Raw genomic sequence first — 16,150 nt, forward strand, 5'->3', positions numbered from 1 at the left:
CGTTTCTTAAATGTTTTACGTTTTATTTACAAAAACAATGTTTAAGAAAACATTTCTTCGTCGTATCGAATTTTTTTTGCTTTCCAATATTTTATTCTGGGATATTCAGAACGTTGCTCAGATTTATCATATCCTTTATCTTGCAATAACTTCAAATATATTTATTCACGTTATTCATTTCTTTGCAATATTCATTGATCTCTTCCAGTATACAATTTTCATCGCCCATATTCGATGAAATAGAATTTATAATTAAGCGAATTTTCTGTATTCTTGAAAACAGAAAACATTCTTGAATATGCACAGTACTCTTTATTCTGAAGTTAAATTATATGTTGTAGAACATAAAGCTGATTGGAAAATGGATGGCTGTGTATCGAGCTGGGCATGAAATCATAATAAAAAAAAATTGAAATTAAGATGGTTTTTATTTATACAGTAAAAAATAAACGAAATCCTGTATATTGCATAACGAATATTTTTCACGACGTGCCATAGGTTAGTCATCCTGCTCTACAGTATGTAGAATATAGAATAAATCGTATATTCAGTATATATTTGAGAAATAGCAGTCAAAAATTTATTGAAAAATAAATTTTAATGAAAATATTTTTCTTAATTATGAAAATATACTGGCATGTTTTTTAATTTTTGGAACTTAACCCTCCTTCTCGTATTAGTTCTTTGTTTCGTATAACACGGATTCGCATAACACGGCAATTTTTTGGAACGTAACTACCGTGTTATACGGGGGTTACCTGTATATNATTTCATAAAAATTAAATCGTATTTATCCTTAAGCCGGATTCTATAAACAGGATACAGTTTACGACTTAACTGATAGTTACACACAGGAAATTTTCAAAGTAACATTTCGAGTGTGACTATGTGCAATCATTGATAATGTAACGCTTCCATTCTTTAACTTTGTTACACATTATTATTAAATTCTATGTCCGCCCATCAATACAGGATGTTTAGAAGAATTCTAGCTTGATAAATTCTTAAAATAGTTTTTTTTTTATAGAAGTTTGCTTCTAGAATCGATAAGTAAGAAGATAAATACCATCAAAAGAATCACAGAAGAAAATAATAATTGCAAGAAATTTATATGTAAAAGAACAATTTGTCATATGAATTGCAATTAGCCAAATTTGGTTTGATTAAGGATGAATTATTATTTGTGAGATTTACTTTAATTAGTAAACTTTCATAAATTTATTTACATTTATTTTATTCCTTAAATGTAATTTATCATCCGTGCCAGAGGTTTATAATACTTATACAATAAATTATCTATAAGTTGTGTAAAGTTAATTAAAATCTTCTATGTATAAATGTCTTTTTTGTCTGTATAACTTAAGGTTAGTTAAAATATTTTGTTTTAAATCTATTCTTGTTTATAAATATTGGAAATGCGTTTCATATTTTATATGATTTAATATTAAACATGTTTTTAACCAAATAATTAAAATATTACTACTGTATTTTATTTTCTTATAAAATATAAATATAAATCTATAATCAGCACAATTAAAACTTCAGATGTTATCTATGTAAACTAACTTAAGTTATAAAAGATTGCTTTTTTTTTACAAAATTTAACGAATGCTTTGCTGGAAAGATTCAAAATAAAAAATAATATAAAGCCTTTAGGAGTAAAATGACGAAACGGGTAGTATTTTGAACTTAACTTCTGTCATCCCTGTCATGTACGCAAGTAATTAAGATATTTAGGCCTATATCAAAGTATAGATAAGTGCTTTTAATATTACACATTAAAAAGTAACTTATAAGCAGCGGCGGCCTTATCCATTGCGAGGCTCTGGGCGGCAGATCTTTGCGAGGCCCTTGTCCTTTGTGCAAAGTATGTGAATTGAAATAGTAGGCACTTATTAATATTAATATATACTGTACTATAAATTAAATTTATTTTATTGTTATAACTAATAGCCAAGGATAAAATAAAAAGTTTTAAATATCAACTTTTTTCTACTTGGTTGTTGCGCGAGGCCCCTCCAAGAGCGAGGTCCCGGGCCATTGCCCTGCTCGCCACCCCTAAGGCCGCCACTGCGTACACACATAGGCTATATATAGAATTTCAGGGGGGATTGAAATCCTACACACACACACACTATATATATATATATAGCCTATATATGTGTGTGCGTGTGTTTAATCATAATACTATTGCTATATGTAATTACAAGCTTCTTAATACATAGTCAATGAGTAAAAGATCACATATTCTTTATCTATGTTGATATTGCTGTCATGGATAAATGATTGATTAGAGTGAATCTGGAAAAAGTTCTTTCATGAATGGTTTTGTGTTCTATTACAATTTCTGAAGAAATATTTATAAGTTTATTATAAAGAGGAAAACACCTTTCGTTTATTGTGTGTTTTAAAAGTACTGTACTCGCATTTCATACGTTTCTGTAAAGCAATAAGTTATGACTAACAACACTGCGCAAAAACCTTTCTTATGATATCAAATAGAAAGATACGAGTTGGATATACACTAAAGAAAAACAAATAAACCAAGTTAAACACAGAACTTGAAATATATTGATCACAAAAATTTCAAATAGAATTGTATATTCTTTTACAAAAAATCCAAATTCTATACTACCACAATTTAGTATTGTCCACTTCAGTCGACTTCTATATTCAGGATTGTTCATTATAGCAAATTCTTAAAGAACATTGGTTAGGAGAGAAGAGGCGTACTTTTGGGGAATCAATCAAAAGTTCATCTCCGCCATCTTTTCATGAATAGCGTCGTTCATGTGAAGGAATTAAGGCAGAAAAGTGGTACATCAATCATTGTCTATTAGAAATCCCGGAGAGAGATTCAGCTGGCAAAAAAGAAGAATGCTTGTTTCCTTAACTATAAAGAATATGTCAGTTTTGCTACATTCAACAAAACTATGATGCATTCGAGTTATATGCCAAATTCACAAAATTTAATGGTTTATTTAGTGTTGAATGTGGTAATAACGTTCGTTATTGGCGTTAACGTAAATATAAGAATTGTTGTCTCCGATATTATTTAGAATAATATAAACATATAACTTATTACAATTATTTTAGAGCTTTAGTACTTGATTGCTTCTTGTTCTCTCTTTTGTTCTTTGGAATTAAGCACAAAATTGCTATGGAGAACTTATCACACAGGAAGATTTTTTAAACTAAGGTCGTCTACTTTTTCCATCAAAAATTGTTCCTGTGTGATAAGTTCTCTACAGTAATTTCGTTCATATTCTAGAGCTCATTCCATAAGTCAGTGTTTTTCACCTTTTTTCTAGTATTGGCACCGCACTTGATAATTTTTTTTCTTGCAGCAACCCTTCTTTAATATGTATTATAAATACATATACAGTTAGATTAAATTGTGTATTGTATTTTAGTATTTTCAATAAAATAGTAGAAAATATTAAATAAATTATAACGTTAATTATATATGAATATACAATAACTTTTGATATACACGTAAATCGCGTTAGGTGCTGCTCACTGACTTAAAATTATTGCCATAAGCCAATCCTAAACGAAATACACACATTCGGTTATACTGAAATAATATAAAAATATTAATAAAGTTCTTGTCTTTAACTTTAATTTTTTTTAATTAGACAAATATACAAAAAAGCACGATATTGATTTCGGAGCAATTTTGGGCATACTTCAGGATTCTGGTCCAATTTCTTTAGAGACATTATATAGATATAGAACAAAGATTTTAATTAGAAATGAGCAGTGAAGTGATGCCCTAAGAAGGCAAGGTCCCGGACTACTCTTGGGTATGGCCTTGCATTAATACGGCCTTGACTGATGTACTTTAATTTGTATACATATTAATAGCAATTAAGACAATTTAAGAAATTATATTTTATTATAAAAAATAAATCGAATGTACGCCTAAGTTTTAGATTTTTTAATGGTAAATTTTTTATATACCGTATTTTCTGGAGTTATAATAAGCACGTTTTTTCCTGAAAAATACTACCTGAAAACGGGGTGCGTCTTATACGCCGGTAAATATAGTATTTGAAAGTTTTATCATTATCTGTGAATTAAATTTTTATAATACTAAAACAAGTTTATAAAAGGCTAATGAACTGTAGAACTTATTACATTGATGACATTTAAGATCTACGGCGAAAAATTATATATTAAGTCTAAATGAAAATTTATGCGTAAATAAAAATTGTAGCTGTACTAGTTGATAAATTATCCTGTACATTGAAAATGCATCATTAAGTTAAGTATTTGAATTCGTATGAATCTTGAAAGAGAAAAAAAGAAAAAGCGATATCAAGACCTAAAGTCGTGGTATTTGAAGTTTATTCACACAAAAAAAGCAAAAAACAAAAAAAAGATTAGGAAATTGACTAAGTCAGAAATACTGTAAAGAACGTCAGAAAAGAACATTTTCTATTCAATTTCCTGTCATCTTCAATTATAGACACTAATTTTCAGATCATAAATCCTACAAATCTACCAATACACAGTACCAATTAGTGTATTGGCAAAAAATAACATTAATTTTGTTACATCTAATGGAATAAATGCATATATTTATGGATATAATGAGTAAAATAAACTTTCAAGATTTATTAAATTGCTTATTTAAACAGTTTTTAAAAGATTATTTAAAAATGATGTGTTAACATCATTTTTATATCATTTTGCTAATTAAATCCATTAGTACAGTAGAAATAGTGCTTAGTGGTTCATGCTGTTATGTATATTATTATTTATTAATTAAAAAAAACACATTTATATTCGTAAATTAAATCATCAAAGTGCTTTTAGAACAATCCATTCAAAGAACATTAAGCTGTTTTTGTGTTAAACCAATAAAGCAACAAACAACATTAATTACAGAAAAATCATAGAAAATTTTATTCTAGAAAAAAACTAGTTGTAAGGTATTCGGAAAATGTCACAAATCTATAAACGACTTTTTGGTTAATGACCTAGAAAAAAAGGAGATTTTTGTTTGGACTTATCCGGTCTAAATTTTAACTCTTCAAGAATTTATATTTCTTGAATATGAATTCTTGAGAATAAAATGTTTTTCCCATTGTATATTTTTATTAAAATTTTATTTAATTTTGGTTTAGAAATGAGAAGATAATCCAAACTTTGGGCCAAAATTTTGGGTTTTCTTTCCAACATTAAAAATAGTATCAAATAAAATTATTTGTAACTCAAAAAATTATACAAATTTTAAGATTTTTAAGCAATATTAATAAATTCAATTTCTTACATTTAAAAAAAATCCATCTTTTAATATAATAACTGAGAAAAACTTGCTATTACAGTCGAACCCCGTTAATACAAAGTCGAAGAGACTTAAAAATTGGCATTTTGTATTAGCGAAATTCGTATTAACCGAACTCGTTAACATTGAAATTCCTATCCTCTCTCGTCCACGAGATCGCAAAATCTACTTCTCATAAACCGATAACGTAATAACATGGTTTGACTGTATATTAATAATTATGATATATAAAATATTATTATTATTTATACGTTTCCTTAATAATAAAATTATTACACAAACTACATTAATATAGACATAAAACAGTTTTATGCTGTACTCTATTTTATGTCTATATTATTTAAGTTTATATAAAGTACTGATAATATGTATCACATTCTGAAACGTTACTAGAAACTCAGAATTAAGATTGAGTTATTTCTAATTTATGTATATTCATTAGAATTATTATTTTTTTCAAAGAAAACGTTTAATTTAATATATATTTTCTGAGCTTCGTGGATAGTGGCAAGTTTTTCATAGTGAGAAGTACAGTTGTATAGTTTCGTTCGCTTTCCTTTTCTACTTCTTAAAGGTAAGTCTTTCTGTACCTGAAGATTAGATTCAATTGTCAGACGTTCTAAACGATAAATAGTTACAGATATTTTTACTTCCTCTAGGAAGCAAGCTCGGAATTCTGAGTTGATATGAAGGATGTTATAGTCTTGTATCACTTCAATTAATATATATATATATGTGTATATATATAAATTTAATAAACAAAATTGTCTTCAAAATAAATACTTTGTAAACAAAATTCTTTAATGAAAATATATTTTCATTTACAGTTACATGCCCGTAGGTTTTATAGCCTGTTGAAGCAATCGCCATTCAGTGACTATCTGAATTCCTTATGTAACTCAAGACATTCTTTGAATTCAGTAAATATTATTAATATTAAATTCGAATTAGATTTTTCTTTCGTATTTATTTATATTTTCCAATTTAACAGTAAAATTCTATAGAAAAATCTTTCCATTTCGCATGATCATAAATTTCAATTAAGATAGATGACTACATTCCAATTCTTTACTCGAAGATTATTTATGTCTTATGCAAAGTCTACATAGTTTTGTGGATTCTTACAAGCCTGTAAGATTATAAGGACCATTTATTTTTCCTTTACAGCATTCGCAAACACAATATGCTCTATTAATCATTGAAACGTTACAACTATCAACGTTATCTCTAATATCACTTAGGTCAATCACGGCGGATATATTTAGTTACTGACGAATCGAACAAGCTTCCATTAATTTCTTAGCATTTATCTTGCGAATTAAATTTATTATAAGTGCTTCATATTATACGAATTAAAAACTAAATGATTCATATTATAGAAGAAATAAGTGCAAGAAATAGATTTTTAAAAGATCATTAACAATTTCTCTAGTTCTGCACTGAGGTGAACCTATATTTTAAATACAGAGTGATTCAAAAGTCACCATATATAAGCAACGAATTCGCTTTATTATGCGAATATGCAGGTTCTGTGACTTAGAAGTCGCAGAATGTGATCTCTATGGTTACCATTTAACTTAATGCGCATACAAATGCATGTTAACGCATCTGATATTACGTGCAATGCACACCCCAAGTACATTTATTCAGGTTTTTACAGAGACTTTCCATTCATCCTGAAAATATCATTGTGTAGACTTCTTTATTAATTAATCATCTCCATGATAATCTATGTATATAATTAAATTTTTTAAAGTAAAAATTGGTAGATTAAATTACAACAATTTGCCATTAGATGTAACCAATTTTCCGTATCAGCAAAATTAACAATATAATATTGTTACTTACATGCTGATGGTGCTTGCTTGATTATATCTGGTTTCCCTGTCTGGTAACTGTCCCTCCACGTGAAATTTTGTTTGTATTCCGAATTCACCTAAAAAAATTAAGATAAACAGTAAACGAACGAACATTTTACGAATGCAAATTAGTATTAAATAAAGATAGTAATGCGTTCTAACATTTTAAAAGACAGCAGGAAATTAGTTTCCAGTTTGAATAAAGCATTAATATTCATTAGTTTTATTATAAAGATAATGAAAGCACCCATGATTTTATACATTAAGCCTACATGTTCTTAGAATTTTGTCTATTACTTCAGTCTTATTTAATTTATATAAATTTTCTTCGTATTAGTCGAGAAGGTATATTATTGCATTAATTATTTTGTTTAATACACAGCTTTTGTATTTACATAATTTAGATTAAGTTAGAGGATTACTTGAGTCTTAACGTATGTAGCGAATAAATGAATAATGACTTTTATAAAAATGAAAAAATAATAATGTTTAAAGGAAAAGGAAAAAAATATACATTTTTTTAAATAATATTTTTAGTCCTTTATAACCGAAAGGACAAGTTAATTCTGTAAACTTTCTGCAGAATAAAAATCTGGAACTTGACCAAAATCAAATTTATGGTCCTAAGAATAGATTTTTGGTCATTTTTTCTCTACACTTTGGAATTTTTTTTCCTCACAAACTATGCAATATAATTTACATAAAATGTCTACATTAGTTTGTTTGTAATGTTTGTAGACAAATTTTCTATAATTTTCAACTTTTATGAGTTTTTCGATAAAAAAAAAATATATATATATATATATATAATCCTATTTTACCCGATTTTTCTCTTTATGCTCAATGGATATAAAAGTGATTTATAGATTTATGGACATTGTAGGAAGTTCAACCCGATATTGAATCAGGACTACTTTAACTCTATGCGACTTTGACTATTCGACTGACGTTAAAACTGAGCAGACAAGCAGTATTTTCTTAAATTAAATTTTCGATCTTATTTAATTAAATAAATGAATTGAGACACGTTGCAGAACCTTCAGAAATAATAAAGATCAGTTTCTTTTCAAAACTGCAAGAGTTTGTCTTCATAATTTTCACCATATAAACTTTTGTTACTTCATTTTTACATAAATTATCATGTAATTAAGTTTGTTTACTCGGTGAATTTTAAAAAAAAATCTTAAAAAATTGGAAATTTTTCAATAATCTAAAAATATCTTCATTGTAACCCACTTGTACGCCATTAATCATATCAAATTATTATTTTCGAACGTTGTAAGAACACTAAAACTTACTAAAAATATTTTTATCTTGACATCTTTTATATGATTTATCCGATTAGAGTTTTTTAATTGCATTTATCTACCATCAATAATAAAAAAATATAAAAAACTCAATCAAACTAAGAGCTTTTTTTTAAATGTTCTGTTAGAATTTTAAAATTTTCTACACGAAATTTCTTATAGATTCTCAAACTCTCATGCCACAAAGCTATAAAATAAAGCATAAGAAATTTATAAGCAACATGATTTAATACGATTTTAACATTGATTCCTCTTTTTATGGCTCAATTTTAAAGTTGTTTTATAATAAATAAAGGATTTATTCTTGAAATTAATACTTGATACAATCTTACATGATTTGGCACTATTTTTGTACTTGTCAAATTATGAAGAATCAAATAATATAGAGGTAAAAGCAATCCTTTGCAAACCATGCTTTGCAAGACCTTGAATCAGCTTTGAACATAGGCTTACAGTACAGTAGATCATCTTTTAATGGATTATATTCGCGGATTAACAACGTTTTAATCTACAAATTACTTAGGTAAATCTGTTCTATTTTTATATTAGTTATTAGTCTGCGACCTCGAGATTTATTTTTATAAAACTTTGTATTCATCTATTAAATATTTTATAAGAAATCATTAATTTTCTATTACAATCTACCTAACTTTACCGATTGAAAATCATTTAAATTTCTAATTAATCTTTAATAATCTCAATATATACATACGGTGATTATTGCAATTAATTTTAAATTAAATTTCTAATTATATAGATTTAATTGAAATTTAATCTGTACGGATTCTTTTAAATTTTATTTAAAGATATTTTAAGAAACTCAAGATAAAAAAAGAAGAAAAAGAGTTGCTTCATTAGATTGTAGATAAAGTTCTTAAGTACTTTTTGACTATATAAAATTAAATTGCACAGTTTGTACTAAAAAATCAAAGATGGTGAATCAAAAATAGAATTCGATAACGATTTTTTAAACGAGTTAATTTGTACTAAAAAATACTAGTAATTTAGAAGAAGAAGAAAAGAAAAAAAAATCTACTTGATGAAGGTAAGACGAATCGATTCTCTTCTCGAGCTAAGTAATATTAAACAATCGTAAACAAATTCTTAGTAAAGCAAAGAGAAAAATCCGATATAGGCCTAATTCTTCATTTTTTACTTCTTTTAATAATGAAAAACCGATATGTTTAGAATAATTTATGTTAAAACAAATTTAACTTATGCATTTTTAGATAACGTGTAATATTTAACAAAGGACTCTATTACCTCTTGTTCAACATTGGAATCATGAAATCGGATATTGCGCTAATTAGAAATTAATTTATTTCTATTATGCAAAATACTTTTTAGTCTTTTTTAAAAAATATTAAAAAACCATTATCGATAGAATGTCTACAAAGAATGGAAAAAAATCGTTCATACATAAACGAGTATAGATCCAGAAAATGTCGACAACTGGAGAAGGGGGGGAAACAGCAGTAACATTCATAAAAATCAAGCATGGATGTACTTAAAGTAGGAAATAACCGAGATAAAAATTTCAAATATCAAAACAAATTCTTATTTTTTGTTCAGCGACAAAAGAAAATTTCAAAAGAAAAATCGAAAAGTAAAAAGAACCGAAAAAAAGGAAAAAAATGGCAAAAAATTTATACAATTCGATTCAATAGCATTAACGTGTTGTCATCTTATAAAAAAAAAAAAAGTCATTAAAACCCACAGTTAGTTAACGATTATTAGTAAATCAGATATTTGAAAAAGGAACTTTAATAATTTAAAACCTTTATCATTTTATGGCAATTAAGTTTGATTGAATAAAAAGGAAATTAACTCGAGATTATTTTTAACAAAAAAAAAAAAAGAGAGAGAGAGAAACTTTTAAAGAAAGATTTGAACGAAAATTTCGTTAGAAGGCATTAAAAATGTCAAGAAATAATTGATTCTTCTTCACCTAAAAGCGAAATTAGAAAGGAGTACAGGCGACAAGGATGATAACACCAACACAAATCGCCATTCGACATTTACTCAACCTCATTCACTCGATTACTTTTATATATTAAAAAAAAACATGTAAACTAACCTTTATTTTAAACTAATAAAATATATATAATTTTCCTTTTCCTTAAGCCATTNTTTTGCATATTTCATAAATGAGGAAGGAACTTCTTACGAAATAAAACATGCAAATATATTAGAATTTTATAAATATTTATGAAGGTAAAGTACAGTCGAACCTCTAATGGCGGCCACCTCCCCAAAACGGCCATTTTTTTAAAAGAAAAATGCGTACCAAATAACCTCCAGACAACGGCCACCCCGAATATTTTTAATGTTTCTATGACTGTCCGTTGTTCAGAGGTTTGACTATTATAAAAATATTTTACAAAAGATGTGTTTTAAATAATAAAAACTGAAAGAATAAATGTATTTTAATCAATAAAATAATTTTATTGATTAAAGTATTGATGTGAATATAAACAAAACTAAAAAAATTATTGAAATTTTATAAGAATGTACTGTATATACGCGTATATAAGGTGAAAATATCAAAAAAATTACAAAAATTTCCAAGTAAATAGAATAGCAAAAGTACTTAAGAGAATATACCAAAGGGAATATTGAACAGAATAAAAACAATGAGATATTTAATAATACAGTGACATTTTATAATACTGAAAGGATAATCTCAAACAAAAAACATGAAAGAAATAAATGACACATTTCAATAGTGTAATACTTTTAAGAGATTAGTTTGTAGCGTGACTCCATGGATGGATTCTTTTGACTTTTTTTTTAAGTCTCAAAGAGCAATAGTTCAATCAGCAAAATCAATTATTCTTTCTGAAAAATAATGTAAATATATTGTTTTTTACGCTTTACTACTTCTTAATTTGAATATTAGGGCCTATACTAACTTTTAAAATTGTAATTTGTAATCAATAAACGACCGACGTTCATCGATCTTCAATATTCCATAGTGGAGTCTGCTCTGAAGAATTTTACATTAATGCATAAAGAGTTTTTTCTTTTTAAATATAATATTTATAGGAAGGAAAATAATAGAAAATGTCGGTAAGTGCATTTATTTATATATTTTTTAAAAGAAAAACATATTAGTTAAGCTTTTAGAATTGATTGCGTGAGAGATTCTCACATAAATACAATGATCTCTTAAGTCTGTTGAAGAAGAATTTGCAGTTCTTTTCCATTAAACTCATAAATTTCTACTTACGAATTGATTCTAATCCCGCATATAATGCATCATAGATGAAGTGAATTGAAATAAAAGATTTTTTAGAATGATAAATTGATTTTTCTGTTAGGATTCATTATTTTTTCTTGCATGAAACAACTCACCCATCCTTTGACTTAATAACGATAAAAGTAGTATGTCGTAATGGTTGATTACTTGATATTTTGGGTTGTTTCTCATTCGGTATTCCATAAGTTGTTTCTCATTCGGTATTCCATTCTCAAATATAGTTTAAAGAACTGTATTTGATCTATTCTATATATTTTTTTCTTACAATTAGATACATAGTAGAATACAACAGTAGAACTTAAAACAATTGATTAAGTACAGTATATGTATAAAATTGCATAGAGGAATGAGGAAAGACATACCTCAATTTACTGCTAAATTATGCGGTTACTTATTGTTCTGTATATCATAATTGTACAATTATTTATTCTGCTGATAACATACCCTTTCTACTTGTAAGTATATTCCTGCTCTGTATATATTAAGAGTTATTTTATTATTGTACCATCTAAACTTACATACATATTGATGTGGCGAAGCCAAAATTGCTAATAAAATCATTAAAAAAACCGTAGAATTTCTTAAAATAACTTGTGTACATGAAGAAAATCAATTTATAATTAAATAATATAAACTATGTAAATTAAGAGAGCAATAATTCTCTATCTTCTTGAGTAAATCTCGAGTTTATCATTATCATCTTCAATGAGTAAATTTCGACATATTAAAGATATACTCGGCTTTATAAATGAGATGTAGGAATTTAGACATGAGAAGGAAATTATATAGAAGCTTATGTATACCGGTATGAAGCGGTTGTTTATAGAAGAGATAAAGTTATAACAATTTAAAATGGGAACATGATTCATAAATGTATTAAGCCATTAATTATAATTTTATGTAGATATTTGTATTTAAGGGAATTATATGCATTAAAGAAATTTAAATATGTGTTTAAAATAGTAATTGAAAATAAGCAATAAAGTCCTTACAACAGTAGAGTAACTAGAACCAATATTAGGGTTATGAATTAGAAGTGCAAATCTGCATTCGTTCCTGTACCACTGTAGACGTAACTTCTAGGCTGTATTTATTTATAAGGCAGTGGCGCTTTATTCCGTGGGGAAAGGGGCAGTTTCCTGGGGCATCCACCAACAGGGTCCCCAAATTAATCTTTTATAAAATATCTTTCCCCAAAAAGTTTCCCCGAAGAAAAATGTCTGAAGTCAACACTGCACATGGGTCTCCCTAATTCAAATTTGCCTGGGTGACAATGAAGCTATAACACGCCACTGTTGTAAGGGGCCTCAAGGCTCCCGAAAGTGGCCTAGTGGATAATATCACCGAACATTGGGTAGTTAGTTGGTCGTGGGTTCGCGTCTTGCCAACAAACAAGTCACGTGGCGTTTTCCGGGTTTTCTTCATGTATAACACCTAAATAGGAGCCAGTTTTCCATCGAAAGTCCCCCTGGAATTTTAAAACCAATTTTAATGGAATATTTTCAAATTGTTACATAAAAATTGGCTTTTATTATTTTATTTCCTGTTATAGTCGAACCTCCGATAACGACCACCTCTAAACGGCGGCCATTTTTTTCAGGAATGTTGAACAGAAATATATACGAAATAACTTCCAACCCTCCATTTTTTAAAGGAACCTGTCAGTGGCCGTTATAGAGAGGTTTGGCTTTATCTTTTATTTATTTATTTTTTCCCCCTACAAGACTTACCTTGTCCTCCGTCGGCACGGGACAGACTCGACACAGATTTAGAACAGAATTAATCATCTTTTTCAATCGAAATACTTTCTGCTCGGCAACGTTTAACTAAGTAGTTGCGATAGGACGACGGATTTGCTTTGCTTTGCCCGCTAACTCACGCATTGTGACTACATAGGCAACGTAAGGACGGGCTGGACTCAACCCGGTCGATTGGACTCAGTACTGCGCAAACCTGCATTGCTGTAGTGCATCCCTGTAGCCCCTGTCGAGTAGAACTTTCCCTTAACGATTTCAATTCACCTGAAATTTTATTATTTTTAATTAAATCGTGTTTATTATTATTAATTTTGTTTTCTTAATTATTTAAATTAGGTTTATCACAAATGCATACCCCACCCTGAAACATTTCTCACGTGCGATTATTATAAAAATTTTAAACCCACGTTCTAAATCGATAGTATGGATAAATATTCAGGGTTAGAACCGAAAAATAAATAAATATATACATATGTGTATATATATTTAAATTAATTCTTTTTAAAATTAAATTAAGTATAGGCCTAAATATTAATAAATTGGCGCTTGTGTAATTTTTAATTCGATATTTTAAAAAAAGTAATGCTAATTACTTATGTTTTTTGCCTACTTTTACATGTTCCAAGTAGCTAGAACTATTAATTAGACTGAAGAAATTACGTTCTGATAATTCCTCTGGCATATATTATTTAAGGTTAAATTTTATATAATTTGCTACTTTCGTAAGAAAACAAAATTATTTTAATTAAATAACTGATGCTTTTAAAACCTTACATAAGGACCATAAAGTCACATTTTAGAATTTAATAAATCCAGTCATAAATAATTAACACTGAAATAATGTATAATTTAGAAATGATATAACCAAATATTTATAATGCTATTTTTAATATTAAAATATTCTAAATTGTCTCTCATTTATATCTAATATGAAGATTTTGTAGAGAAATAATTTAAGTTTAGTTACTTGTAACCAATTCAATGCGCTTCATTTGAATAATTTACATCCACTTAGTCTCTGAAGTTGGCAGTTTCAATTTACCTTATGAATATTCTTCCAGTAGATAGTGTAGCTAATACTGTTATAAACAATTCATTACGTTCATAGGTNAAATTAAGTATATTTGCACATATTTAAACTGTTTTTCAGCCGTGTGAGACAATGGGCACAGGAGAATTCGAATTAGGGAACCCCTGTACAGTGTTGACTTCAGACATTTTTTGGGGGAGAGAATATTTTCTTATAAAAGATTATTTCGGGACCAACTGTTAGTGAGTGATCCCAGGCAATTGCCCTTTTCGTCCATAGAATAGCACCATTGGTGTGAGGTCCTTCGTTGAAAGACTTTAGTATTTTACTTAGAAGTTGGGTATTTTGTAAAAATACAAAATTGTCTTATAAAAGATTATTTCGGGACCAACTGTTAGTGAGTGGTCCCAGGCAATTGTCCTTTTCATCCATAGAATAGCATCATTGGTGTGAGGTCCCTCGTTGAAAGACTTTAGTATTTTACTTAGAAGTTGGGTATTTTGTAAAAATACAAAATTGTTTGCATTTTTATAGAAATTTTTAAGTAATTTTCTAATTTTTTGCATAATTTTTTATTATAAAATATTTTTATATTTCAAAGATAATTATTTCTGCAAAAAAGTCATATTTAATTTTTTTGCAAAAAATTAGAAAATGCCTGAAAGAATATGGAAATTTGTAAAAATATAGAAAGAAAAATTTATAAAAAATATAATTTTTTTACAGAAATTTAAAAATATTTCTGCTTTTTTTTTTTAAATTGAATTTGTGAATCTTTGAATGATATTGCTGCAGTAAATCTGTAAGATTTATAACATTCCCGGAAGATTTTTTTCTTCTTTTTAAATATGCAAATTTTACAGGACAAGATGGAGGTAAAAATATTCAAAAATACATTCAAATATACTTTCGCATATAATTCGTACAATTAAATTAATTATAAGAGGAAACTATCAAGAGAAAGATTACCTTGAAAACGATACATCTGTAAAAATAATTAAAAGATTCTAAAGTACTCGGTTGCTATTTTAAAATCCTCTTGAACGTTAATAAACGGTCCATTGTAAAATAATAAAAATAAATAATTAAATTTAAATTCGTAATTAAGATTTTTAGCGAATTTATAATGTGATAAATTCAATTAAAAGGCGGATAACGTGGTTAATATATTGTATTTGGTACACGTGAAAGCAACGTAATCATTGACCGGATACATCAATGGTACTATTTGTTATATAAAATAGTAAAATAAATATATATTTTTATATTGGAAAAAATGGAGAAATGCAATTCCTTGCAGCTATAATTTGTGTTTTTTTTCTTATAAAATCGCATTTTGAAGCTTTAAATCTTCGTATTATTTAATTAAGAAAAGTGTCGAAGGAGAGTTTGCATATTTCTATCTTTAATCAATTATTTTTCTTTCTTAAAATGGAGCTGTGGTTTATTTAAGTTGTAGGAAATGTGAATTACTCTCCGTTGTAGATAGATACAATGATAAGCAATGCTTTATTTTTCTTTTCCCTTTCCATTCAAAGGATGCTAGATAGTAGAATTAGTTGATATTTGGCTCCCTTGTCTCTTCTTCCTGTAGATGACATTTCTTACAGATGAGTAGACGACAAATCAATTCTTCGAACATCTC

At 27.4% G+C, this 16,150-nt stretch overlaps 1 protein-coding gene across 6 annotated transcripts in view; it reads right to left on the bottom strand.

Annotated features, from left to right (window-relative positions):
- LOC111626819 (nuclear protein MDM1-like) overlaps positions 1-14,587 on the bottom strand; it is an 81,741-nt gene extending 67,154 nt beyond the window's left edge. For 2 of the 6 annotated variants that reach the window (XM_023370333.1, XM_023370330.1), the window contains exons 1-2: positions 13,449-14,164; positions 7,142-7,229 (exon numbers count right to left, since the gene is read on the bottom strand). In XM_023370333.1, the coding sequence (XP_023226101.1) occupies positions 7,142-7,229; positions 13,449-13,505 (145 nt within the window). In that variant the 5' untranslated portion in view covers positions 13,506-14,164. Of the gene's footprint in view, positions 1-7,141; positions 7,230-13,448; positions 14,168-14,442 lie in introns of those variants that run through there. The other 4 variants (XM_023370331.1, XM_023370332.1, XM_023370334.1 and 1 more) reach the window with 4 other exon arrangements.
- Positions 14,588-16,150: the final 1,563 nt, after the last annotated feature.

Source organism: Centruroides sculpturatus, unplaced genomic scaffold (genome assembly GCF_000671375.1).
Source record: "Centruroides sculpturatus isolate CEXI.00-Female unplaced genomic scaffold, Cexi_2.0 scaffold280, whole genome shotgun sequence".
In the NCBI taxonomy this organism is placed as follows: Eukaryota; Metazoa; Arthropoda; class Arachnida; order Scorpiones; family Buthidae; genus Centruroides; species Centruroides sculpturatus.